At 38.6% G+C, this 26,623-nt stretch overlaps 1 protein-coding gene across 1 annotated transcript in view; it reads right to left on the bottom strand.

The window, feature by feature from the left end:
* LOC136701676 (cadherin-7-like) overlaps nt 1-24,121 on the bottom strand; it is a 144,778-nt gene extending 120,657 nt beyond the window's left edge. The window contains exon 1 of the mRNA XM_066676312.1: nt 23,728-24,121. Coding sequence (XP_066532409.1) covers nt 23,728-23,964 — 237 coding nt within the window. The 5' untranslated portion in view covers nt 23,965-24,121. The remainder of the gene's footprint in view (nt 1-23,727) is intronic.
* Nucleotides 24,122-26,623: the final 2,502 nt, after the last annotated feature.

The following is a 26,623-nucleotide window of genomic DNA, read 5'->3' as shown; positions in this document are numbered from 1 at the left end:
CTCAGGAGAAACACAATAAGGCTAAAGGAGACATCGGAAAGGTCAGGCCCAGATAAAAACGATTATACAGTCTGCCCTCCACACTCACTTTGGTCAGGGATACAAACATCTCTGAACCCTCCACAGACCTTCACTTTTGACCATACGTAACACACAAACAGGCAATGCATTCCACAGAACTGCAACAGCAGCAGCAGGTACACTGTACAAAGCATATAATAAAAAAGTAGTCTCCTTTTGTAAGGTCTTCCCTTCCTCTGAAGCACTCAAAACATTATGAGGATAATTTATATCAATAAACATGCACAATTTGTGAGAAACATGAGGTGCACTGCACGCTGAGAGAAAAAGCAAAGGCAAGCTTATATCTTTAAAATATGTTATAAAACATGTCTCAATATATTTATATAGTGGTAAATGATGAGATACATTAATACAATATGCACCTCATAATAGCATATTATGCGGGCGGCAGTCCTTTGCAGCGTGCTCCGGTTTACTCCCACAGTCCAAAACCACACATTTGTAGATGAATTGGTGACTCAAATGTGTCCTAAGGAGTGACAGAATGTGTGTGTGTGTGTCGCACCATGCAAAGGACAGGTGGCCCCTCCAGGTTGTGTTCCCGCCTTGTGCCCAGTGATTCCTGGTAGGCTCCGGATCCAACGTGACCCTGAACTGGATAAGCGCTTACAGACAATGAATGAATGAAGGATGAAAGAATGATGCACTACATGTTTAAGACAAAGTTCAGTTTCAAGTTATGTTTTCTAGTCTACGTGCGTTTTCTGCAATTTTCACAGTATGCAGGAAATAAAGAAAGAAAGAAATTTAATTATTTATCGCATTTAACTGAGAAATAATCAAATCCATTTAAGATAAACCTGTTGGTGTTGCTTTTAATAATTTAAAGCATCAAAACTGAGAAGTTGTGCATGAGGAAAAAAAAATTAATTGCTCATAAACGGGAGTGTTATTATCTCAGCAAATCTAAGGAATCACAGAATGAGAGTTCCACTAAAATTTAAGGAGTGTAACATATGAGAATCTGGAACTCTGTCTCAGGAGAAATAGCTGAAAAGCAGACGTCCTTTCATCTCACTGCTGTCTATGGCATACTACAGAGACATCAAAGTAGAAATAAGCCATTTTTTTTTAAAAAATGATTTTGTTTTCTGTTTTAAAACAATTATATTGACACCTAGTTTGCTAAACTAATTTTAAACATGGCTGCCTCCGTGTAGGGGACCCATTCTACAGAGCATAATAGAAATCTCTTCTTTGAGTTTTCTGTACTATGGGCATGCATACAAACACACACACACACACACACACACACACACACACACACACACACACACACACACACCAGCTGAGAAGACAGACAGACTGAGTAGTTCACACACACATTTCACTCCTAATATATCACAGAGCACACCTCCACTGCCAACAGTCTGTCCCTCTCCATGCTTGGAGAGGCGTGAAAGACTAGCGTCCCGGTGCCTTTACGGTGACATATAATCCTATTGAATCTCATGCTAAATTAAGCTAATGCCTTAATAAAATGACCTGTCAGGGTGGACTTTTCACTGAGGTTAAAAGAGGCTCTGCAGCGAAGAAAATACCTTCTCCTTTATCCATCACAGAGAGAGCATCAAGGTTATCATGGGGAACATATTGCCCTGTAATATATGAAGCAAATGAATGGTGAGTGCTCACAAGAATTTGTATTAAGAGGAGCATATTTTTTTTAGTTTTTTTTTTATGTTCATCCAAGACCAAGACAATATTACACTTCAAATTTTTTGTAATTTCTGTAAATGCCATTATTTGGCATTATTATTATTATATTTAGTAGTAGTAGTCCAATTCAAATGTAACATCATGCTCCATAGAGCGGGTCACCCACATGGAGATGGCTATGGTTAAAATCCATTTGGTAAATAATTAATTTATTCTTATTTTATAGTTATAATTATGGCAATTTTCTAGACACAAAGAATCTCTGATACTTCCAGACCTTGGTTAGAACCATAAACATAATCCCAACCATGACCCTAAATCTAAGCTGTGAACCGTTCTAGTGTAAAGTTCTACCACAAACTCAAGAGTTATTTTGCTGTAAAATATGGGTACATGGGTATATTCATTTCTATATAGAAATGGCACCAAAAGAGGATGGGAGCTTTCTTAGTGTTCATGAGTTCATAACAGTCAAATGTTACATGTATCTGTGTTGCTTATTTTAGCAGTATATATGCTGATTTTTGGAGATATTGCTACCTCCAAATGCTTCTATGTACTAGGGTATTATTAAACGATTACTAATACTTTATTAATCACTAAGACCACCTTAGAAGTATCAGTTACCATTGTATGGTCCCTGCTGAATCAGCTCATTATCTCATCAGCTAATCATCGAGGCGTGGGTGTTAGCGTATTCATTTGGAGCTTAATGTGCTAAAATACGGTTTTCTAAGAACTGAACCGAGAAACACTGACCTATATATTCACAAGTGATTGTATTCTCATGGGCTAAGTTTGAAACGGCTCCCCACTCCCTGCATAATCTATTATTTAGGGAATAAAATACTACACTCCTGCACTCAAACCTATTAGAATCTGTCTGAGAAAAAGACAATTTAGTGTGTACACAGCACTTTTCTGGACAAATAGTGCACTATCTGGGTGTACAGGACAGTAATTCATAACTCATATAGTGCCCTATATAGAGGGAGTCATTCAGTCTTTAGAAATTGGAATTGTTTTTATTTAACCACTAATATACAGAACCAGAGTGCGACAGAGAGAGAGGGAAAGAGAGAGAGAGAGAAAGAGAGAGAGAGAGAGAGAAAGAGAGAGAGAGAGAGAGAGAAAGAGAGAGAGAGAGAGAGAGAGAGAGAGAGAGAGAGAGAGAGAGAGAGAGAGAGATACATTTTGTGAATAAAGCACAATGTCATTCAGAGTGGTCTGATGTAAATTGGTACATTGTGGAGGGGCACACTGACTCAGATTTCTTTATAATGGTGGTGAAAGGAACCAGGGACGGTCTACAATAAAAATATACCCTTTATAGTTATCCATGGGTTGTACCTGACGTCACTGTGCATAGTAACCACCATATTTGTGACCTTCTCATTACTCAAACGCACAACTCATATAAAAATCAAGATATTTAAGTAGTTTTATTGTTTCTGTCAAAAAAAAGTGTTCTGTCGGACACTTTTCAATCCTCTATTCGTTATGCCTCCTCAACCTTATCTAAAACAGAGCTTAATTCTCACATTTGAGGAATGAAATTGGAAATTGTAGACAAGGAAGTCTGTGTTTTGTTGTTAAATGATGTGAGGTTTGTATTTTTTTTAGATGATTTAGATGAACAGCTCTATGGTCAATGTAAGTTGTTTTAAAAGAGCTTTATAATTAAATTTACTACTTATTTACTAGCATACTTTATCAGCACAACAATGTGTGCATTAGCTAGGCACTGACTAGGAAAAATAACTAGCTAAACATTTACTATGTGATGGTAGCTATGTACACCCAGTCTAATTTAACTGACCACTGATAGTACACTAAAGGACAGCTGTTCTCTGGCTGATTGTGGGCAAATGTCCAGGGTCAGTTTCCTTATCCCAGTCCATCTCTGCTAGCCACTTTGAACATCAGATATCTCACACAGAGGTAATTAGATAGTTAGCATCCAAGCTCTTACAGTTACGTTTGTCCACATGGCAGTTGTCATGGCAACGGCCTTGAGCAATTATCTTCAGTCTTAAAAAAACAGGGTCTTCTATACTTCAGCAGGGACAGTGCTTTAAACCCAGCACTAAAGGTTCAACCCTTGTTTCAAAACATGCGTGGTTTGAAATTAACAGTAATAATGCTTATTTTTGTCCCCTCTTTACTGCAGTAACTGCCTATCTACTTTTCTGGGAATGCTTTAGATATTAGTTACCAGAACATCGTTGTGGGGATTTGATGGCATTCAGCCATGTTAGCATTTAGTGAAGTGAAGTTGTGATGTTGGATAATTAGCTTCAGATCACAAACACTATTCAAATCCATCTCAAAATATTTCCATCACCACAAACAACACAGCTTCACTGCTCCCTAGTCCAGTGCTAGGGAACTTCATGCCCCATTAGCTGATACCTGACATTAAGCATATTGAGCTTAGGCCTATCTTTCTCTGTGCCACTGTTTTCACTTTAATTTCATGCTTTTCAATAGGAATCATACAAACTAAGTGTATGCAAATTAACATTTGTGTCCAGAATGTGTGCATTTTAAAATGAAATGAGCTGAATTCACTGATTATAAGAGGTGTGTTCAACTCTTCATCATTCTAAGGATATGAGAGCTCTGGCTTAGACCCACTTAAAACATTTTTGTGATCAGCTCTTTCTAGTGAAGGGCAGGACGTCTCATAATACAACAGCCAGGGTGAGCATTACGAGCTCCTGTTCATATTTCAGCCAGTGAACTCCTCTGATAATGTCTCTGTTAGCATTTAACGGGCTGGCTGTATGAGCTGTGGCATTTCAGAAAGAAGTGCCACACTCACACATCAGCGAGAACAAGAAAGAGTGGCCATCTGCATTGATGTTATTGAGTATAGGTTTAAAAAATTATGATAGTCTCATAAAACTGCCAATTATATATATTGTATATTTACGTATTTCTAGAAATTTCCACTGATATTAAATGAAACAGAATCATTCACATTGTATTCTATTTTATTTTTTATTATTATTATCAATGTATTTTTACCAAATCCAGAACAGAAACACAATTGTGAGAACAGGAACACAAAATGGAAAAATGTTTCAGAACAGATGACACCAAAATAGAACTCGGTAGATAGAAAATGGTTTAAAGAGAAAGTAGCAGAAATATGATACATCTGTGAAACATGGTGGTGGAAGTATCAAGGTTGGGGGCTTTTTGCTGCAACTCTGCTTTTCATCATTAATTGAACAATGAATTGTGAGTTATATCATGGGCATCAGCAATTGAATCTTATAAAAATGTGGGTGATACAGCAAGAGAAAAAAGAGCATAAGCACACAAGTAGTTCCACACAAGTAGCTGTCTGGAGGATGGTTAAAGTAGGATAAAATGAACATTTTGGGGTGGCAAAATCAAAGTCCTGAGCTTATTTCAACAGAATAAAAACTGGAGGTAGGCCTGAAGCAAGCAGATCAAATGAGGAAGCCAACCAACATAATAGAGCTGAACCCACTTTCTATAGAGAGATGAGTCAATGTGCAGCAATAATAAGCAGTTACATGTTTAGCTGCAGATCATTTTGCACACAGGACTCACACCACATTCTGAAAACAAATGTTCACTTACTTTTGTGGCTCACAGATCTGAAATACTGGAACATCAATCCCTACTTTCACCAATCGGGTGAAAATCTAATGATGTTTTAGATCATATTTCTAGAGAAATATGGAAACTTCTAAAGGGTTCACACATTTTCAAGCATCATTCTGCACAAGCATTTAACATCTACAAGACCTTATTCCAAAAAGCATTAGTTGTAATTAAAACTACTTTAGACAATTAACCTTAAATGTTTTATGTAACAGACTGCGCCATAATTAAATAATGACTCATCATCTCTTCTTCAGTACTGACATAAACTGGCACCGAAGCTACCTGTATAGATCTCAGTGTAAATCAGATGCTTAACTGTACACAGTAAACATGCTGCCTGCTCTTGCTCAACATTGTACTCTCTCTCCTTCCCTGGGTGACAAAACCAATTTGCGGTAACTGGCTCTTAAGAGAGGTTAGCAGTGTTTTGAGTGTCTTTCAGCTTGGCACGGCCCTTCCATGTGTATAATAACTTGACAGTAGCTCTAAAGAAACTGGAAATGGGCCTTTTTTGAAGGCTAAATGGGAAAATATCTCCAGACAGGCCTCTGCGAGGATAAGGCAGGCTTCAGCACTCACCGGAGCTGCGTACACGAAGCCAATCAGCTTTCCATCAAAGTCAGAATTGATTTTCAGAACTCTGATTATATGCTCCCCCCCCCTCCACTACTCTGAGCCAGGAGAGGAGACTTCATATTTGGAGGCAACTATGTGCGTCCAAGTATGGCGAGACTACAGTCTTGTTAGCAGAACAATAGTAAAGGAGAGACAGAGGAAGAGAGAGAGAAAGAAAAGAGCGGCTACAGCAGAAGGACAAGCCGAAAATATATGATTCAGGTTTTTGAATTCAGGTGACATATGACACAGAATTGATTTAATCAGACTCAAAGCAATTAGACGTCATTTGGCAACCACACAGGCAACACTAATGGCAAGCACTCTCCCAAATAATAAAAGCACATACACTCCAAAAAGCATCCTTATTTTCATCTACTTCCATCAAATTTGCTGTAAAATGCTTGATTAAGCTCCAACGAAATGGACAGCCAACTGGACCATATTGGATACATCTCCAGGGTCATGATATAATTAGAGACACTCAAAGCTTTGCACTTAAGTGTCTGCTTTCGGCACTTTGTTTAGATTTGAACTCATACCTTTGTAAATATGCATCTGCTCTAAGCCTATTATTGCAGTCTAGCTAATGGCACTGAGTTTAAGTGACAGCATTATTTTAGTTAAATGCCCCATATTATGGAAATCTACATAATCTTAATGCGTCTCATTTTCTTTAAAAATAACTGTATGATTATAGCTATTTTAAGGTGGATGTAGACATTAAGTTTGTATGTGCATTTTGTATAATCGCCATAGCAACACTTAAAATTGCATAGGAGCCTAAACAAGCCTGCTTAAATGCAGAATTAAGCCGAAGGTCAGGAATCTCACATGATTTGGCTGGTGGATCATTCTCATCTTGTTGCGCTGTTTTGAGTGAATCAGACACAGCAGGGCTGCTCAGGTTTTTAAAACCCACAACGTCACTAATGGATTGAGAATACTCCACCACCTAAAATGATCTAAGCAACAGTGTCATGTGGGTGGTGTCCTGTGTCCAATGATGAAGGACTAGAAGAAGCTTAACACAAACTGTGCAGCAACAGATGAGCTACTGTCTCTGACTTTACATATACAAGGTTGAACAACGAGGTAGGCGTGTGTAACAGGAAGGATATAATTTATTTTTTTAATTTATTTATTGCTCTTTGTACACAGCTATTTTGTACAGACATTGGTTACTGTTTCTTTAAGTCTATATATATTTTGACTGTTGCTCACCGGAATCTCTGGAAAAACAAAAGAATAAAATACAAGCAACAAGCACAAGGGAGCACCTTAAACTCAAAGTGATGGGTAGCATTCAGAGATTTCAAGGCTAAAATGGAATGATGGAGCTTTATTTAACTTCACACAAAGAATTACGTGGGTTCAATGCGTGTATGTTGATCCATGCATGAATCCTGCCGTTCTCCTTTATGTGATCCATATCGGGTTTACGACACAACGCCATTGCTAACGGGCTAGCCCTAGGGGCGTCACTGTAGCAGTATAATATAAATGCAAATTACACATGCATTGAGCCTGCTGCACTACACACAGTAATTCAGGTCTACTTCCTATCTCTCTCTCTCTCTCTCTCTCTCCACCCCCCCACTCTAATGTATCTCGGCTGTCAGCTCTCAGCTCTATCATTTCCCAAATAGGAAAAAAAGGTCATAGATATTGTATCAACGAGGTGCAGGTAAGAAGCGGTAGAGTGGGGAGGCGGGGGTGGAGGGGGGTGGGCTTTGATTCCCACCCACATAATTCTTTGAGAGTCTTGCTTGCCTGCTGGTGCTCTATGTTTGTCCTAAGTTTGCTGGGAGTAGGATCCACTTCTTTTCCACTGCACAGCTTGTATAATCAGAATAACAAAACCTGAAATTAAACGAGGCATTCCTAAAATCAAGTCCAAATCCAAGCTTCAGCAAGAGGGGTATATATATGCCCCCCAGCATTGGGCTGTGAAGCCATAGGCCTGCATTCTCTGGACCATTAGTCAGTAATTTTGGGATATGCTGGGGTGGTGTTTGTGATCATTACATGACCTCACTACAGCTCTCATGGATTAATGCAATCACATCCTTATAGCAATGTTCCAATCTCTTTTCTAAAACCTATCCAGAACAGTAGAAACTGACTGCTGCAAAGAAGATACAAACTATCTATTAATATACTTTTGTCCTTATAGTAAACCCTAGGTGTCGTGGAATGATATACGACATGTTTCCACTTGATAACAGGAGATAATGACTTGCTTTGTCAAAGTAACCAAGTATTAAAGTATTTAAGTAAGTCATTTTTCAGTTTTAAATATTATATCATTATTTTGAGTTAAAATCTCAGGAAAGAAGCTATTACTCGGTGTACAGTGATTAACAGTTTTTAAGACCAGCCTGGTCTCAAGCTGAACAAAACTCAGGCTTTGTACCAATTGTACAAAATATAGCGTACCCTTTATAGATGTACACATGAATACCTAAGGTTTATCCATTGTGAACAAAATAGTCCTGAACCTGCCTTTCATACCACAGCAAACAATAGCTAAGGACACAATAGTTTTAATGCAATACAAATGTGACAACAGAAATACAAATGTGAGAACTACAAACGTGAGGATATTCAAATGTGAGAACAGAACAGTGTTAAGAGAGAATGCAATGCAAATACATACACAACAACAGATTTCCAAAGTCAAGGACAGAACTACAAAAATAAGTACACAGCTACAAACACGAGTACAGATCTAAAAGATGAGTACAGATCTTTTTTAGTAGTTTATGTTGTATTGCTTACAGTTGTTGCAAGTTGCTTATATTTTGTGATCCTATGTCAACAGTTTGCCACGCTGTCATCTGAAAACATTTTTTTCCGTTTTAAAATACTGAATATTAGGACTTATTTGAAGTGAAGTTGGAAATTGTGCTTGCACAATTAAACATGTGTCCACTACTGATACATATTTCCCTAAGAAAAGAAAAGTATACACATACTTCAATATATATATATATATATATATATATATATATATATATATATATATATATATATATATATATATATATATATATATGTACTATTATATACTTGTAAGTACGCTATTTCAATACTCCTTGGAAGTAAATTGGCCCAATTTTTAGTTTATAAAAAGAGTAAGAGTAGTAAACATTGAGTAAACAACAAGTTTATTTGTACTGCAAATATGCTAAAAGTAAACTGATATATACATACGCTTTACTAGTTATATATCTATATGCTACATGTAATAGATGTAATGGTGATGGATTATATTATAAATTAATCCTGCTACAATACTCTGAAACCCAACTGGTTAACACTGTGCACATCTGGTTCACTTACACACATGTAATATTTACTCCCAGCTATTCCACCCCAAATTACAAGCCAAATATAATTCAACTTTATATATAAGGCAAGAACACTTAAATATATTTTACAGAATGTCAATTAAAAGATTTAGTACAAGTGAGAATACACTGACTTTTCTGTATACATGTCAATATAAGCCAAGGTTATTTAAGTATAATTGTGTGTAGTAAATCAATCACTGATAAAAATAGTAAACTGAAAACATACTTGCTTATTTTTTCTTTTAATCTTTTTTTTTGTTGTTGTTGTTTAAACAAAGTATCCTAATAGCACACATGAATTAACCTACTTTATATAAGGGTTGAAACCATTTGAACTTCAAAATATGGCAGTAGTGAAAGTACTTTTAATAAACAAAACAACAACAGAGCTATTGTTTCAAGAACGGCAGCACTTCCTCTCACAAAAAAACCCATAAACAGCCTCTTTTCCACAAGAGTAAGCCCCACCCACTCACTGAATCTTAAAGAGTCAAATGCCTATATCAGTCCCAGTCTGTTAGCCCATGCAGAACTGAAGCACATGCCCAAAACTTTATAGCAGTCATGAATTCATAGTTTAAAGGTAGCTGAGAATGACCGGTTACAGCTCCTGTTCCTTTAACACAAGACCGCTGTGCTTATACCTACAGACTAATATTATACTAATACTATACAGTCCGGCAGGTTAGTACACATTATATTAACAAACTGTTGCTATGACAATGAATACCATACCAAGCTGCAGCTGCGATGCTGTCCACCATTTATTTTCAAAGTTTGAAAGTCAGATATCTTGCTCCACACTACATAGTGCACAATGTAGGTCATAAAATAACTGTTTCTGCACAGAAATATTGCATTGTATAACAGATAATAAAAATATTTATATTCTATATAAGCTTCATGTCCTTCTCTCTAATTTTTGTGCAATTTGTGTAGCTGTAGTAGTTTTAAAATCTGTGGCCCACTATGTAGGGCACTATTTGGGAGAGGACCAATATTTTCCTGATGTAAGAAGCTCTTCCTTAAAGTTTTTTCTTGTTGGATTTCTTGTTGTGGTCTAAGAGTGTCCATTGATACCATACTCAAAAATCAACTGGTTCTATACGCCTTGTGGATTTTATTTTGTATACTCAACCTTCACATTTTTAACTCAAGCAGCACTGCTGCGTCTGATCCACTCATACCAGCACAACCCAATAACACATCCCTACCAGGTCAGTGTCACTGCAGCACTGACAATGATCCACCACCCAGATTATACCTGTGGGGCTCGGTGGTGTTCCTGTGGGGGTCTTGATCATTGAAGAGCAGGGTGAAATGGGGATGAGAAAGTATGCAGAGAAACAGGTGGACTACAGTCTGTAATTGTGCTCTCCTATGTTCAGTGGAGCTGATATAATGAACAATGAGTGTAGATCCAAGGTAGCTGTTTCTAATCCAGTGATCATTTAGTGTAAATATTTTGTAACATTTTATGTTTGATTTTCTAAAACCTGTAATTGTTACCACAGCAACCATAGACTACTGATATATGCGAATGCTCTGGTATAGTGCAATGGATCTTCTGCACATCAGAAAACAGAGCTGGAGCAGGTAGAGACAGGTGCTTTTTTTTGCATAATAATTTAAATTTCCCCTCAACACAAAAGTGCTGAGGAGTTCAGCCTTGACAAACACACAACTCACTCGGATTAGACACGGGTTCAGAGAAGAGCCCTTGGCTCTCGGGTCTTCCTGAAGCAGGCACTTAACGTGCACATGATCTCAGTACTTTCTCTTCACTGTGAGCCCACTTCTCTCTCTCTCTCTCTCTCTCTCTCTCTCTCTCTCTCACAAAGGCCCAGGGCTCTATTGAGTTTTCAGAAGAGAAATCTGAAGCATCACTGGTGCCCTTCTATCCTGCCGTCCACTTCATTTGAGTTCAGTCTGGAGGGCATGTAAAGCCACTAATAGGTTTCAGTGCTACACATTCCATTCGATCAAGGGAGAGATGCTAAAGAATGGACCGGCTTTCCACTTTGTTTACATGATGGAGGTCAGCCTGCGATTATCACATATTGAGCTGTCTTTTCGATTTGAGAGAAGACCTTTTTTACATGAACAACAATCCAGATTCTTGGGTTGCTCTCCTGAAGAAATTCATAGATAAAACCAACAGTCACCGAACAAGACACCTGCTCTTTCAACATGGCTTCTGTAATCAAGGGCACTAATAGATAGTATAAAGCAGTAATAGCCTCTAGCCTTCTGAGAAAGCTGTAGTGTAGAGGTTGGAACATGAACTTGAGGCCAACAACTCTTGGTATGCTGAAGCATTAAGAGTTCCTTTCACTGGAACTAAGGGGGCGAGCCCCGCTCTTGAAAACCAACCACCTCCACCAAACTTTACATTTGGCAAAATGCTGTCAGAAAAGGATGGTTCTCTTGGCAACTGCCAAGCCAAAGCCAGACATGTCCATTGGATTGCCTGACGGAGAGTAAAGGAGGTGAAAACGCTCCATTTCCTCAGTGTGCCAGATTGGAAAAGTAGCTTTGTTCTGCTGGGACAGGCAACCTTAAAACTTATGTCAAAGCTGTGAAATTTGATCAGCACTCTGACTGTTTGCCGGCTGACATTTGTTGAAAATGGCCTTTAGTAAAAGTCATAGACAGACCGTGGATGGACTCTGCAATCAGAGCGTGGTTGTGCATGTGTTTGGGCATGTGTGTGTGTGTGTGTATATATACTCTGGGGGTCACAGGTTCAGGGACACAGAGTGTGTGCCTGGTTTTGTTGATACATGTATTTCTCTTGTTTAGCTCTTTCATTCTGCACTGAGCACAAGAGCAAGCAGAAGGCTGCACAGAGCCCCGACTTTCCACCCCCAACCCACAAAAAAACATCAATTTTCCAACATATGTCAAGCCTTACCTGAAAGAATAGAAGCTTTTTTATGAATTGGGTGCTGGATTTGGTTTTGCTGGTACAAGTGGATCAGACACAGTAGTGTGACTGGAGTTTTTAAACCGAGAATGGTCCACCACCCAAAAGTATTGGCAGTGTCCACTGAGTCCAAACTAAGTCTGATGAGCAATAGATGGACTACAGCCTATATAGAGCAAAAAGCACATCTATGTGATCAGAGCAGCTGATAACAGGAAGCCATTTTCAAGTTTTAGTGATGTATATAATATAAACTCTGTGTTCACTTTATTGTACCAATTACACCATGCTCTGTTCTCTATTGCTGAGGAAATTTATTTGCTTTGCACTATTTATATTGGTATGTTTTTTATGCAACATTCACATGGATAATTCTGTTGGCACTGTCAGTTGGAAAAACAAGGAAATATGCCAATGATTTACTTTATAGCAGCGACGTAGCTTGGAAAAAAAGCAAAAAACGTGTCTTGAAAAACATCCAGATATTCATTACCTGTATTGTAATGGATTATCAACACAAACAGCTTAACTGTAGCAATGCCATGATAATAGTCCTCTGTGGAAAAAAGAGTTAAGTGCATGCAGAGTTTTCTCACAGCATTTTCACACCACAATGGTACAAATGTATGTATTATTATAAGCCTTATGATGCAGGAGGACATACATTATTATCCCCTATAAGAATTGGTGGGGTTTAACTTACTTTCAATAAAGTAGCGTCTTAAATGCAGTCTCAAACGATGACTGTTGCTTTTTTTGGGCCACTACTCAGAATGAGTGCCCTAGAGTAAGAGCTTGCACTATATGCTTTCTTTTCTCAACTTGATATTTTTTTTTCCCCACTGAAAAAAAAAAAGAACACCACCATCTTCCGCGCTTGAAAATGACACACCTGGCAACACAGCGATGAAAGTTTCAGGTCATGGATGCTTCAGATTTTTACTGAACATCTCTCTCTCTCTCTCCCTCTCTCTCTCTCTCTCTCTCTCTCTCTCTCTCTCTCTCTCCCCCACTCTGGAATAGAGGCCTAAAGGAATATTTTAACCAACAATTGATTCATCTTTTACTTTAGAAGTTGGATAAATAAAAGAAAAAAAATAATAAGAAGAAAATAATAAAATAAAGATATTGGCTTCATTCCAAACACTGCAAGACTTCAGAGAAATGCTGCCTCTCTCTCTGGGACATGGAATGAGTTAGCTTGACAAAAAAAAAAGACATAAAATAGCATTGCCTACTCCCTCACTTCAGATGTGGAACGATACGTTTACGCAAACCATCAGGAAGGTTTCTGACTCCAATGGACTGCCAGCAGATGTCATCCTCCCCCTGGTAAGATCTTAGAAACCTGGGTCAAATTAGCCTCATCAGCTGAGGACACGTACAGAACAAGCAGTTTGGCCTCGTAAAGCATTGAATAGTGGAAGTAGAATTTGACGGCGTCCAAAAAACACGGCAACTTTCCGTTTCTACCCAAAGCTATTCAGCCCTTTGCAGTCTTTCATTAAGCAGATTAAAAATTCACCTGTAAACTTTTCTTTCTGATAGTCACTTGCCTTTAACCGTAAGGTTTGGCAAGCCGAGTAGATGGTGTGGTACTTTGATCACTGCTTTTTCCACCACGGCTTTTTGAAATTTGTCACCTTAAAGCCTTTCAGCATTCTCTGAAGTTGACATACATGGACAGTAATATCTGCATCCAATTACTGTTCACCTGCTCATCACAGTCTTCACATAATCGCTAAACAGCATGTAAATATGGTGAAAACGAGTAGGCCACATGCTGTGATGACTGGGGTATCTTTCAGAAACGGAGATGTGTGCTTTGAAATAAACATCTTTCAGCCTTTAGATTACATCAGATCCAGGGGCTGATATAAATGGACTTCTAAGATTTCATTTCTGGCGTCCACATGTCCGAATGTAGTGTTAGTAAATGACTAAATATTATTTACTCTTCTGTGGATTTAAGGATAGGAGGACCACCAAAAGTATATGTAAAAAATATGAATTGGTTAAGATATTAATACAAATGTCTAAGCATTAGGACCATCATCGAGAAATAGTAAGGTGGGTCCCAGTGATACCTCGGGTATGTGTAGCCAACAGTCCCAAAGGGCAGCCACAGTAACAGAATTGGTGATGGGGGCAGCCATGGCCTGGTGGTTAGGGAACTGGGCTTATAACTGGAAGGTTGCCAGTTCAATCCCCAGAGCTGGCAGGTCATGACTGAAGTGCCCTTGAGCAAGGCACCTAACCCCCCACTGCCTCCCAGTCGCTGTGGCTAGGGCTGCCCACCGCTCTGGGTATGTGTGCTCACTGCCCCTGGCGTTCACTAACGGATTGGGTTAAACGCGGAGAACAAATTCTTCCTCAGTTAAAAAAAAATACATTAAACAGCTTACGCAGTTTTTTTGTTTTTCACTTGTAAAGTTGGAGACTCTTTTGGAACATTCTGTTCCAACAAGGATATTGTAAAAACCCGGTCTTTAAAACAATTCACAGTCACAAATCTCACGTTCAATAAAGTCTGCTTAATGGAGTATCCATTGAGGGTCCTTTCTTGAATGAAATGTGGATCTTTTTTAGTGTCGATCCTAAGAACCCTGATAATGGATTATCAGGAGACAGGCCAGTTTGACTTTAATTGGATGTAATAATAAAAGCTTAATTTCTATATCAGTTTTCCCACATATAATCTAATTCAATAATTGCTTAATGCCAAAGATGCTTCACAGATGGTTTAAAGACGAAGAAATGGGAATAATAAAAATATCAAATCACACAGCAATAGGAATATGGTTAAAATGACATATTGCAAGCCATATTCTGAGCACTGAAATGAAATTAGCAACCGTAGTAAAACTCAAAGTCTGATGGAGTAACACGTAGTACCTATTGTGAAAATGTATATATAGTTACATTTTGCTGAAAGAGTACCTTTAGCTAAGAGTTAGTTAACATAATTGTACCTTATTCTATTATAACTGTAGACTTTAAAGTTGTGTTGATTTCATACGTCCCATTTCATCTCAAGGACTTAGATTGTGTTTTTTTTTTTTTTTAGATAGTTCTCCTTTGTTGTCCTGAGTTAGCAAGCGGGTGTATTACCTGCTTTAGGTGTAAAACCTGCTTGATATGAGATGATTAATAGAACTGACCGGTCGTCATGTTCAAACCTAAGTGCAGGCTAGAGAGATGTAACATACTGGGGGCCTCTGAATGATGTTGTCGGGAGTACAACATTTGTGATAAGTTGGAGTGATATTCCAAACGACCGTACAACATCAGTTCTTGACTTCACTTAATGTTCTCATAGTTGAACACAATCAATTCCCCACAGCAAAGTAAAGCCTTTCCAGAAGATTGGAGGCTAAGGGGTGCAGTTTTCCTCTTAATATCCTTCATTTCAGAAGCAATATTGGATGAGCAGGTGCCAAATAATGCATCATGTGCTGTTAAAATTTCTTTGAGCGCTGTATTCTCTACACCTTCCTCCACACAAGTCCTGCTCAGAAGCACAGGGGCAGTTTAACTAGAGGCAGTTCCAACAGGAGCAAGTCAATATTCAGTTACACTTCACATTTTCTATCCCTGTTCCTTAGCAACACATAAACACTTCTCCATAAAGTAGGTAAATAAAACCCAAGGATAATTCTCGCAGCCCAACCAGAGGCTGGAACAAAGGTTTGGACGTAATCAGGCTCAATGTTTTCATGCATATGTCACTCGTTTTAAACCTGACATTCGCCCCACTACTTTCATACCTACTGCGGTGGGTCTGGATTCCCAGAACGGTAACGGACAACGAAACTCAGCCTGTCAGTCAAAGCCTGGATACAAGCTGGAGAACGGACGTTTCTGTGATCTTTGTAAGCTGCAAGTCTGTCTGTCGATCAGACTTCATCCTTTCCCTCCTCTTATCTCCACTGGAGCGCTCCTTCCCTTCCCTTCCTGCTGTGCAAGTGAAGGCTTCAAGTGTCAATAAAGTCTGTTCTCGGGAAGCCAGTTGAGTCGAGCTCTGGTAGAAAGTAAGTTTCTACCATCACCTCCACTGACTACAGACTCAAATACTTCACACAAACACAAAAAAACACCCCACAATACCTCACCAAGAAGTAGTTGTTGGATTCAAATGAATGATGTAATAATATATGTAAGTGATCACAATTCGAGTTTAAAAGGATAAGCTCATTGGTTAACTCTCTAGTACCGCGTTGGGCCATCTCTAGTCTGGATAGAACATGAGATACAGATGAGCATGGAAGCATACAGGTTCCATATGGCATTCTACAGCACAAATGCCTGCAGTTGTTGCAGCTAGGCCTGTAGATCCTGCACACTTTAAGGTTGCCGAAGCTGGCATCCCAGCTGATTCTATAAACGTGCAATTGCCGATAAGTCTGGCGCGCCAAGGAAGTGTATTGATCATTCACAACACCACTGCTCTCATAACATACTAACAGCTTGGTCAGATCAGCCTAGATGGTGGCAAATCTTTGAAACGACCATCCTGTTCCTCTCAAATGATGCACCCCCTCTCAAAGTCTCTCAACTGGGCAACTTTTTTTAGGTCAGCAGGGGAAGGATGTTACACACTCTTGTTGCAAGACCCAGTGTCTAATCAGACCACACCTGTAATCATTTACATATCTGCCTGAGACCTAACAGCATGTCAAGTTGTTGCATGTAAAGTGGTATCTAGGTCATTATGATGATATTATCATGACTTGCATGCCAAAACTACAAAGTTGTATGCACTAGAAATCCAAACATTTGTGGATGCCTGCACATCAATGATATTCTTATATAAATTAAGAGTATTAATAGCGACCTGTTATTCCACAAGCCCTGCTGTGAGGACCTGATTGCATTCTACCATAAACCCATTGGGTTGCATGGTGGCTAGCACGTTCGCCTCTCTGCCCACAGTTCAAGTTCCAACTGACTGGAGTTTTAATGTTCTCCCTGTGTCAGTACGGGTTTTTCCGTGGGGTCTCAGATTTCCACCTTTAGGTGAAATAGTAACTCTAAAAATAAAAAAAAAACTCTCCAGGTGGACATCGTTTAGCTACCACTTCTCACCAGTGTGTGTGCTGATTGAGTATTGAATGGAATGGTGTTCTCTGCAGTGCTGATTTCTCCAAACACCAGTGCTGGAGTGGTTTTATACCAAACTAGCCGATCCTTGGTACTGGGCATGGTGACCTTAGGCTTAGGTTTGGCTTCTCCAATTCATCCCACTCAGTAATGTGTTGGGTGAACACTGCACAGTTGAACCCCAGACAACTTAATGTAGCAGAAAGTACAACATTCTGGACATAAAGTGCATCACAGCCATGCTGAAAATGTTCCATCGTCCAAACAATACCTGCTCAGTGAGGTTAGAGGGCCGTGCAGCAACAGATGGGCTACAGTCTGTAAATTTCAAACCTCAAGGAGTACATATATGGAAGAGCCACTTAGTGGAGATACAAGGTAAGAACACCTGTGAACTTTTTGAAAGAGGAAAAAAGGATGGCATGTCCTAACCTTGATCCTTGGCTTTGAAAAGTACAAGGTAAAAGGTTTGCTTCAGGCTGAATGCTTCCAATCCAGAATGAATACAGTGAGTGGACACTTGCTTTAGCCTTCTGTTTTGAAGCCACTGTCCATTAAAGAAAAGTGGGCAACCATTGGACTGTAGGTTGAGTTGGAATGGTACTTGTTTTTGAACAGTACCTGACTTCACTAATCCTCTTTTGGCTTAATACTACTACATCCGGACAGAAATATTCCAGCACTGAAATGTAGAGGCTGTTTCTGCCTCAACAAAAGCACAACTGTATTTATATTTACAGCACATAATGGCCACTCTAATCCTAATTGTGTCAATTGAATGTAAGCCTGAGTGACTTACATTCCCAGTCCAGTTGTATTTCAATGTACAAATAAGTTATAAAACAGTTTTTTGTGTAATGTATAATTGCAATTCAGAATTCAAACATTCTTCTGCAGTCTCAAAGCACGCTACAAACCAACAGAGTTTCAACTTGATAATGATTTTCTTGTGATTTTCTATTTTCAAATCAGAAATAACAAGTCATTTATCACGTATCATTTGTTTGCTTTATATTCATGGATGAGAACTGCAATTCATTAAGGTTCTCATCTTCAAATACTTGTCTAGTTTTTTTTAATTAAAAATAGGTCATCAATGAATATATTTTCCTCCATTTCTGTTAATGAAATTAACATTAGTACCCACACTTGACATGGCGCAGGATGACTTGGATTGCCCCAATCTACTGGCAATGCATTTCTATGAAGATTTCCCAAACTGAGCACGTTAAACCTGCTGAAATATCTCAATAGAAGAGTGGTCTTCAAACATCCCTGTAGACTCACTCATTCTCATGCTTTTTTTAGAAACTGGGGAAGGGATGGTTTTCCAGGCTGTGAAAAGGCAGATAAAAGCTATGCTCTTGTGTAAACTCTGCCATACCAAATTGAATAGAGTAAAATAAGTGGACAGTTACTGTACCTTTCTGGAGCCTGGCACTAAAAAAATAAGCTGCACTCTCACTCTAACACATGGACTGTGGACTGGAGTGTGCTTGATATGACCAAGCACGTTTGGTATGAGTGCACACTCTGCCCCAGGGGCTGATGGGAGGGATGCACTAGGTCCATTGAGATGTGAAGAGAAACGAGGAAAAGGGCAATGTTTGACTCTTCAGCAAACCTGGAACAGATTGGAAAATGGCTATCCCAAGCTAATTCCCAAGCCTGCCTTTGAAAGTCATCCAATTCTATTGGATTTAAAGCTGTAGCTGTTTGAATATCACTCTAGTACACATATTCATGCAGAGTGAATATCGTGCCCCATTACATAAATCACTTATGTGCATTTTATGTCCAAACGTGTGAACACAGCCGACACGCATATTTAATTGTGCCCTCTGTAATCTGCATAGGAAATCACTGACATAAGAATGGGATCCAGTTGAGCAGCTGTACACAAGCCTAAAGTCACTATACTAAATACCAAGTGTCAGTTAGAGGTCTATAAAGCCCCCAGCATTGGGCTGTGCATCAGTGGAGTTGCATCCTATTGAGTGATGGAGCTCTATCCGGTACTGCCAATTCATAACAGTAAGTTACCTTATTATATGTGCCTGAATGCAATCAAATCTTCACAGCAATGTTTGAATAAAGACCGCATAGTCTCCCAGAACAGTGGAGAGGGCGAGAGGGGGGTGGGGGTTAAAAAAAGTAAAAACACTATTCATACTCTTCATTTTATATTAAAAATTGGTCTTGAGAGACATTACTTGAATCATAAAAAGATTCTAAGACCTTTTAAGGACTTTTTTTTTAGCAGCATCTTCATCTCGATATCTTCATATGGAACATATCAGGCTGGACTTAAGCTCAGTTTGTACAAATTAGACTAGAAACACTGTTCTCATGGTTCATACAATGTGTACTACTTATAAATGTCACATTTTACAAACTACATTTGTGGATGTTCACATGAATTGCTTCCAACCTGGTGTGGAAAAAATAAATAATTAAAATCAGCCTTAAACCTTCCCCAATCCCTAACACTAAAGTTAACCCAAAGACTAAACTTAACAGTAAATCTAACTTTAAACTTCAAAAGATCAGAGATGACAGCATTAGAGTGAAATGTTCACACAGATTTTTTATTTGGGTACATGACATTTGACTGGCTTTAGCCACAAGTGGACTGAAGCTGATTTTGTGATCATGAAATAACCACAAACAATAAATATTCATAATGTAAAAAAATTATGAATATTTGGAGTTGTCTTTAATGTAATAGATATATTTTTTAAAATAAATCAATAAATAAATGCAAGCATTTACAAAGGTTCATGGGATTTCTGTGTAATGTTCTGTTGAATGTATGTACCTAAACCTGAATCATTTACACTTCATGTTCAGCTGGATTGGAATGAAACGGAATCAAATGGTGATCACTGACATTTGCACTGCACTTTCAATCCTACTATGTTTATCTACATGAATCATGTAGTATACTGCATCACTTTATATTTAATATGGTAATATAGTCCACATTTCCGTGCATGTGTGTTTATGTGTGTGCGCACGTGTGGGGGTGTGTGCGTCCTGTAGTCTGCTCTGTTCTAGCTGCTGTCCGGCATTGGGAAGGGCTCTCATACCCTGAGCACAGAGGCACTGCATAAGCAGACAGTTGGCTTCTGAAAGTCAGAATCTGACAGAATGCATTAAAGCCTAAGCAGAAAGGTGTGGGAGGGTTAGGCTCTGGCTGAAATTATGTGAGTCCATGGTCTTTCTGTAAAGCTTTTGTACAGCTTTCTCTAGGCTCTACTGTGTAGAAACAGAGATATGAAAATGTACTGGAAACGTCTTTAAACAGTTGAATGCAAATGTTTCTAAATCTCTGGTCAAAGTTAATTTTTATGCGTGTTAAAATATATGCATTAGTTTAAATGTAAGAAATATAAAGATGAATATTTCAGTGCACAGATTTTTTCAGTGCAGTTTATTTATTTATATTTTTAATATTGCACAAGCCATAGTTCTAGTCAGAAAAGAAACAGCAAATGACCATAAAAGTGTGCAGAATTGTGTACGCTGTGAACACAGGATGACCATTTAATGACCATTTTCATGATTTATAAAAGTGTACAAAATATAACTTACAGTTTTGTAATGTGTACAAAAAATATATTTCGGAATATCCATGTGAATTTCTGTCTTCCCAGTCTGAGAAATATCAGCCTTGAAACTTCCCAAACCCTGATCTTGAACCTAACCCTAACACAAAACAGTGCCACCTGTGGACGGGAGGCCAAGTTCCAGTCAACATTCTCCTGTTGACCTGTATTAAACAGTCTTTGCCCCACAAGCAAACAATGGACCAAACCAATGTCCACACCAAACTGAGTTCATTAAATCTGTTGTAGATTCAGTGCAATATTATTAAACCATAATAGCATAAAACATAATAAAACCCTACATAAAGCAACTCTGAGGACAGAAGAACTCTCATCATGTTAAATCTATAGAAAGTTTGCTGAGCTTTGTGGTTTGATATTAGTGCTGTTGATGTTAACTTCTGGTCAGCGATTTCAAATTTGCCTCAGGCCTCAGTTTAAAAGGATCAAAGAGAATTCCAGACAAATGTAGCCACCAAATGGAATGTACACATATAATTTATTCAGTAGCCAACAGATTATTACACTGGATACAGATCTGTTTGGCTCCATTTGCATATCACCTCACTCATCACTAACCAATGAACAACAGGATAAAAAAAGTCTTAATTTGTGCACTTTGTGCCGCACAGACTGAGAGATCTGCTTCTTTATGATGCACCTACTGTGGGCAGCCAGAGAAATGTATATAATGGAGTGCCCTGGAGAACATGAGTTGATGGTCAATGCTGAGTATTAGTTAAAGAGGCTTAAACCACTCCTGCACTGGGCTGTGAAGCACTGGAATCCAGTGCTGTGATTGGAGAATCTCAGAGGAGGAGGCGGAGCAGACATAACCAGATCACAAAAAATAATTTATTATTATTATTATTTTTTATTTTTTATTTTTTTTATTATAATTTTTTTTTTAACATTGCATGTGTTGACTTCAGACCCCCAAATCAATATATATATATATATATATATATATATATATATATATATATATATATATATATTACCTTTAGAAAGTATAGACATATTTTGATGGGAAAAAAAAGGGCATGTCCTCATATGCTCCCAAACAAACACAGTTTAGGCTGAAAGTTTATTATCCACACTTTCGATAGGATTTCTCTGTTTGTTTCAGTGGGCCCCAGAGTGAGAAATAATGCGTATCAAATTACTGGATATCGAAGGAGTCAACGCTGGAGCTCTTCTTGAAGGCTCTAAATCAAGCTCATCAGCTGGAGGTCGACCTACTAACTCAGACTCCCACACCCTTTTTGGCATCAATTCTTTCAATTACTCTCTCTGTTCAGTCAATTCCTCTGTCCAAACAAATTCCGAATAAGCAGTGTATTCTCCTCTACACTTCATTACACTTGAATAGAAATTGACCACTTGCCTCCAACCACAAAGCTCTCCTTAGGTCCGCAGTGACCAAAAACAAATCATCACTGCCCAAAGAAGTCATATATATTTTACTAAAAGACTATTTCCATTTCCATGAATATATTTTGCAAGAATTATGATTCACACTTGTTAAATGTGTACTATGAATATTTGCAGGTATTCGTGTGAATGTCTGGCAACCCAGCATGAGGGACCAGCCTTGACCCTAACTCTGAACCACAACCCTAAACCTAACACTAAACTACAAAGGATTAGACACTACATTGTTTTAAGTGGACTGTATCAAATTAAATATTAAACCCTAAACTTAACTCTTAATCAAAATTAAGCAAAAGTTACAGTTTATTAGACACTACTTTATTTTTACGATATCACTGACAACAAACCCTACACCTAACCCTTAACCTAACCTTAAACCTAGCATTAACCCCAAAACCTCACCTTAAACCTGCCTCTAAAAATACATTATATATATAAATCTTTTCTTTGTGAAGTATTTATTAAGTTTTAGACATGATATTATAGTTCATATTGAGCAGAATTCATTATTCCATATAATTCCAAATACTAAATTCCTTGCAATGTTTACTCAGCGTAGTGATATATTCTTCTTGTAAAAACCCCTATAACATGTAATGACATGCCCACATCTGTGGGCATAGAAACCAATAATGTCACACCATATTTTCTGTGTATCGGCCTCCACCTCATCCAGTCAGTACAAACACTGATCTAGCTCATGGTCAATTCATTAATGAACGACTCCGGATTCGACTCATCCCCTCAAGAGAATCATGAGCAGGAAATGGCTATGTTTGCTCGCTACCAATAATAATGAATCCTGTTCCTACAATAACAAGACTGTGACATTTTCACGTTACGAAGAGTGTAGGATAATAGACAATTTATTGAGTGCATTTCAAGCCAGACTGATTCAAGAATCACATTGAACATGAAATGGGTTTCACCCTGCCACTGTAATTGACAAATAAGCAAATGCAATCAGTGTACACTGTTGTGCCTCATCTGGACTAAAGGGTTGAAGGACAATAATGACTAAACTAATGCCTTAAATGTAATAAGAGAAAGTTATAAGAATTACTCATAACATGAAAATGAAAAAGAATCAGTTGAATCTCATGATTTGTCTAAATGATTATCAAGGTATACTCATGTGGTACAACTCTTTGTTTACATAGGTTCTACTACTAGAATCCATTTTTGTTACATTATTAATATAATATATTAATAGAACAGTTATTAGAGATGCTGAATATCAAGTGATAAAAAGAAATATTAATTAGGTAAGTAAGTAAGTAAAAAAGGTTGGGATTAATCTTACCTTGCCAACGTACGTTGGGTCCGTGCCAGTGAATTCCTCCAATACAAAGAACTGGTTCCATACCCAGTTTCTTTTCTGCCTTTGCAGGCTACCCCAAGGGCCTCCAGTAGGTCTCGGGGTCTCGGTTGTAGTGGCCTTCACCCCTGTGCTCAACCCCCAGTTGCCCAAGTTGACTAGGGGGAGCAGTAGAACCGCTAAACAGACGGCAGTAGACATCAGGTCACTGCAGTTATACATCTGGAGAGGCCCTATGCAATCCAAGAGATTAAAAAAAAAATGCCTACACCAATGGAGAAACTGTGGGCAGCCGTGTGCTCTCTTGGGGCAAAATGTCTTCGTTCAACTGAGTCGAGTGAAAAAAGTGAGAAAGTAAGAAAAATGCAGTCATTGAAAAAGTAAGAGCGAGGGAGGAAATATAAAACGCAGACCTTTGCAGTTTTGCCGTTTGCTTCTGGTGTTGCTTGTGTGATTTAAAGTGATGAAACTCCTCAGGCTTTGAAGAACAACGAGGCTCCTCTGTGAGGCCTGGAGAATGAAGGTCATTGAGGAAATCTCTTCTTCTTCTTCTTCTTCTTCTTGGAATGGAAGAAGGACCAGCACCTATTGGAAAGGACACAGAGATTGAGCAATGTTAGGATGTATGATAGAGAGAGAGAGACAGAGTGTGTATGTGTGAGAGAGAGAGAGAGAGAGAGAGAGAGAGAGAGAGAGAGAGAGAGAGAATGAGAAGTAGAGGAAAAGAAAGAAAAGTACGTCAAACACAAATAAACTCAGTAAAATAAAGTCAGTAAAACAGATAACAGGAGAAAATAAGTTACAACAAACCAATAAGATAAGAGAGAGAAAGAGAGAGAGAGAGAAAAGTGAAAAGAAAAACCAAGTGAGAAAGAATGTGTGGGAGAAAGAGAGAGAGAGAGATGGACAGAAAAAGAGAGAGAGAGATGTTTAGAAAAAGAGATCATTAAAGCAGAGGGCAAGAATGTGAGAGGAAAAGAGAGAGAGAGAGAGAGAGAAAGATAAACGAAGGGAGAGAGAGAGAAGAAGCCAAAGGAAAAAGGAACTGTCGTCAGCAGAATTATCCCGGTGACCGCAGTCACTTTATCCAGAGTGCATTAAGTATGCTGATGCAATTCTAATGAGAAGTGATGAGGAAGAGGAGGCTGTCCGGGGCCGAGCGAGAACAGAACAAACCCAGTAAATCAACACTGTCCTTGGTGTAAACGATCTCATCTCAGCAAAAACAAGCGCAGGCCAGGGTGTTAATAAGAAGTCTCTGATATTAAAGCGCTGCACTAACCTGGCTTTGATTCCATACACAAACACAAGGCATGCTGTTGTTGTTATAGTCCCATTTTATTCTGCTTATAATTAGCAACATCAGTGTTTATTCAAGTAATTGCACAAGAATAGCTTGGTTACAATATAATTTCATTTCATTTTACATCTGAAGCATATACATCAGCATACGTTGCACTATTGTGATCATCAATAGTCAGTATATTACAAGTAATTAGTATACTTGTATTTTTAATGTGCAATAACTCCATTATTAAATAATGAAATATAGATTCATGTTCCATTGTTTGTTTTTGTGTAATACGCTAAAAAAAATTTGGAATGAGAGTTGTTATATCCAGTTTTTGCAATGAGTGCACAGACCCATAGGGGTGACGTTGTGAAGGACCACCCAAGTAAATGTATTCTCTATATTTGGGAATGTTTATTTGAATTTCTGTCAACTCCAACTTCTCCAAACCTAAACCTAACCATGATCCTAACACTAAACTTACTGTAATCTCCAGAAGGTTTGATTCAGCAGGATGTTCTCTGGAATAACTTCCTGAATTCTTACATACAAGAAGTTTGCACTGTTTCTGTGATTGTTTTTCTGGAAGATTTTGTGTCGTTTTAGTGAAACTGCACCAATGGGGAACCATTTATAGCACATTCGTCATCAATCTAAAGAAACCTTTTATGATTCAAAAGATTCTTCAAGTCTTCAGGGTTATACAACCATCTTTACCAAAGAACACTTGTAGAACCATCATTTTTAAGTGTGTAGGATGTTCCTTTTTTTGTAGTTTATGCCCCACGTTTAATATTCTTGGGATCTTTTTACCTCCTGCCCCTTTGGAATGAGTCAGAGTGAGGACTGTGAACTGGAACTAATCCCCCAACATCAGGTGTCTGACTGCACGAATGTTCCTGGAACTAAATGCCATTAAATCTTTACAGAAACATTTCAACATTTAGTGTAAAAGCCTCCCAGAGGAGTCTAGAGGAGAGAAGAAAGGCTACCAAACTGAGAAATGCTGAAGGAGCAAGGGTTAGCAAACTTTTGGCAATGGGGGTTGATATGTGCGTGCCGTTTTTTAAAAAAGACATAAAGAAATTAAATGAAACATCCAGAATATAAAGGTGAGCTAAGGTCAAGGAAATTAGCAAGCCGACCATGCACACACGGACCTAAACACACACACACACACACACACACACAGCATCTGTGAGGAAAGGGCAGAGGGACGAGGCTGTTTGGAATATCAATTGGGATTTGTTGGGACTCTTTGTGTAGAATGCTCCATTATGGAGGGGTGGGGGGGGGCTTACCTTGGCAAGGTCATTAACTGTGTGTTTTTGCCCCACCGCAAGCTTCCAGGGAGGAAAGCCACAAGCCACATGATCTGTGTTGCCGTCGTCCAGTGGATTAAAAATAGATTGGAGCTGTCAGCAACATGACGGACTCTCTCTCCATCTCTCTTTCCCTCTCTCAGTGCTGACCTTTAGTCCTCAGCGCGTACAGTAGTCCCACATTCGGCCACACAACGCCATTAAGTACATGTGGAGGAGCCTGCGGTCAACACCGTTTTCTTGACATCTCACCCTCGTCTCGGAGAGA

Source organism: Hoplias malabaricus, chromosome 1 (assembly GCF_029633855.1).
Source record: "Hoplias malabaricus isolate fHopMal1 chromosome 1, fHopMal1.hap1, whole genome shotgun sequence".
Lineage (NCBI taxonomy): Eukaryota > Metazoa > Chordata > Actinopteri > Characiformes > Erythrinidae > Hoplias > Hoplias malabaricus.
Note: the sequence above shows the minus strand (reverse complement) of the source record. Positions and strands in the feature narration are given on the sequence as shown.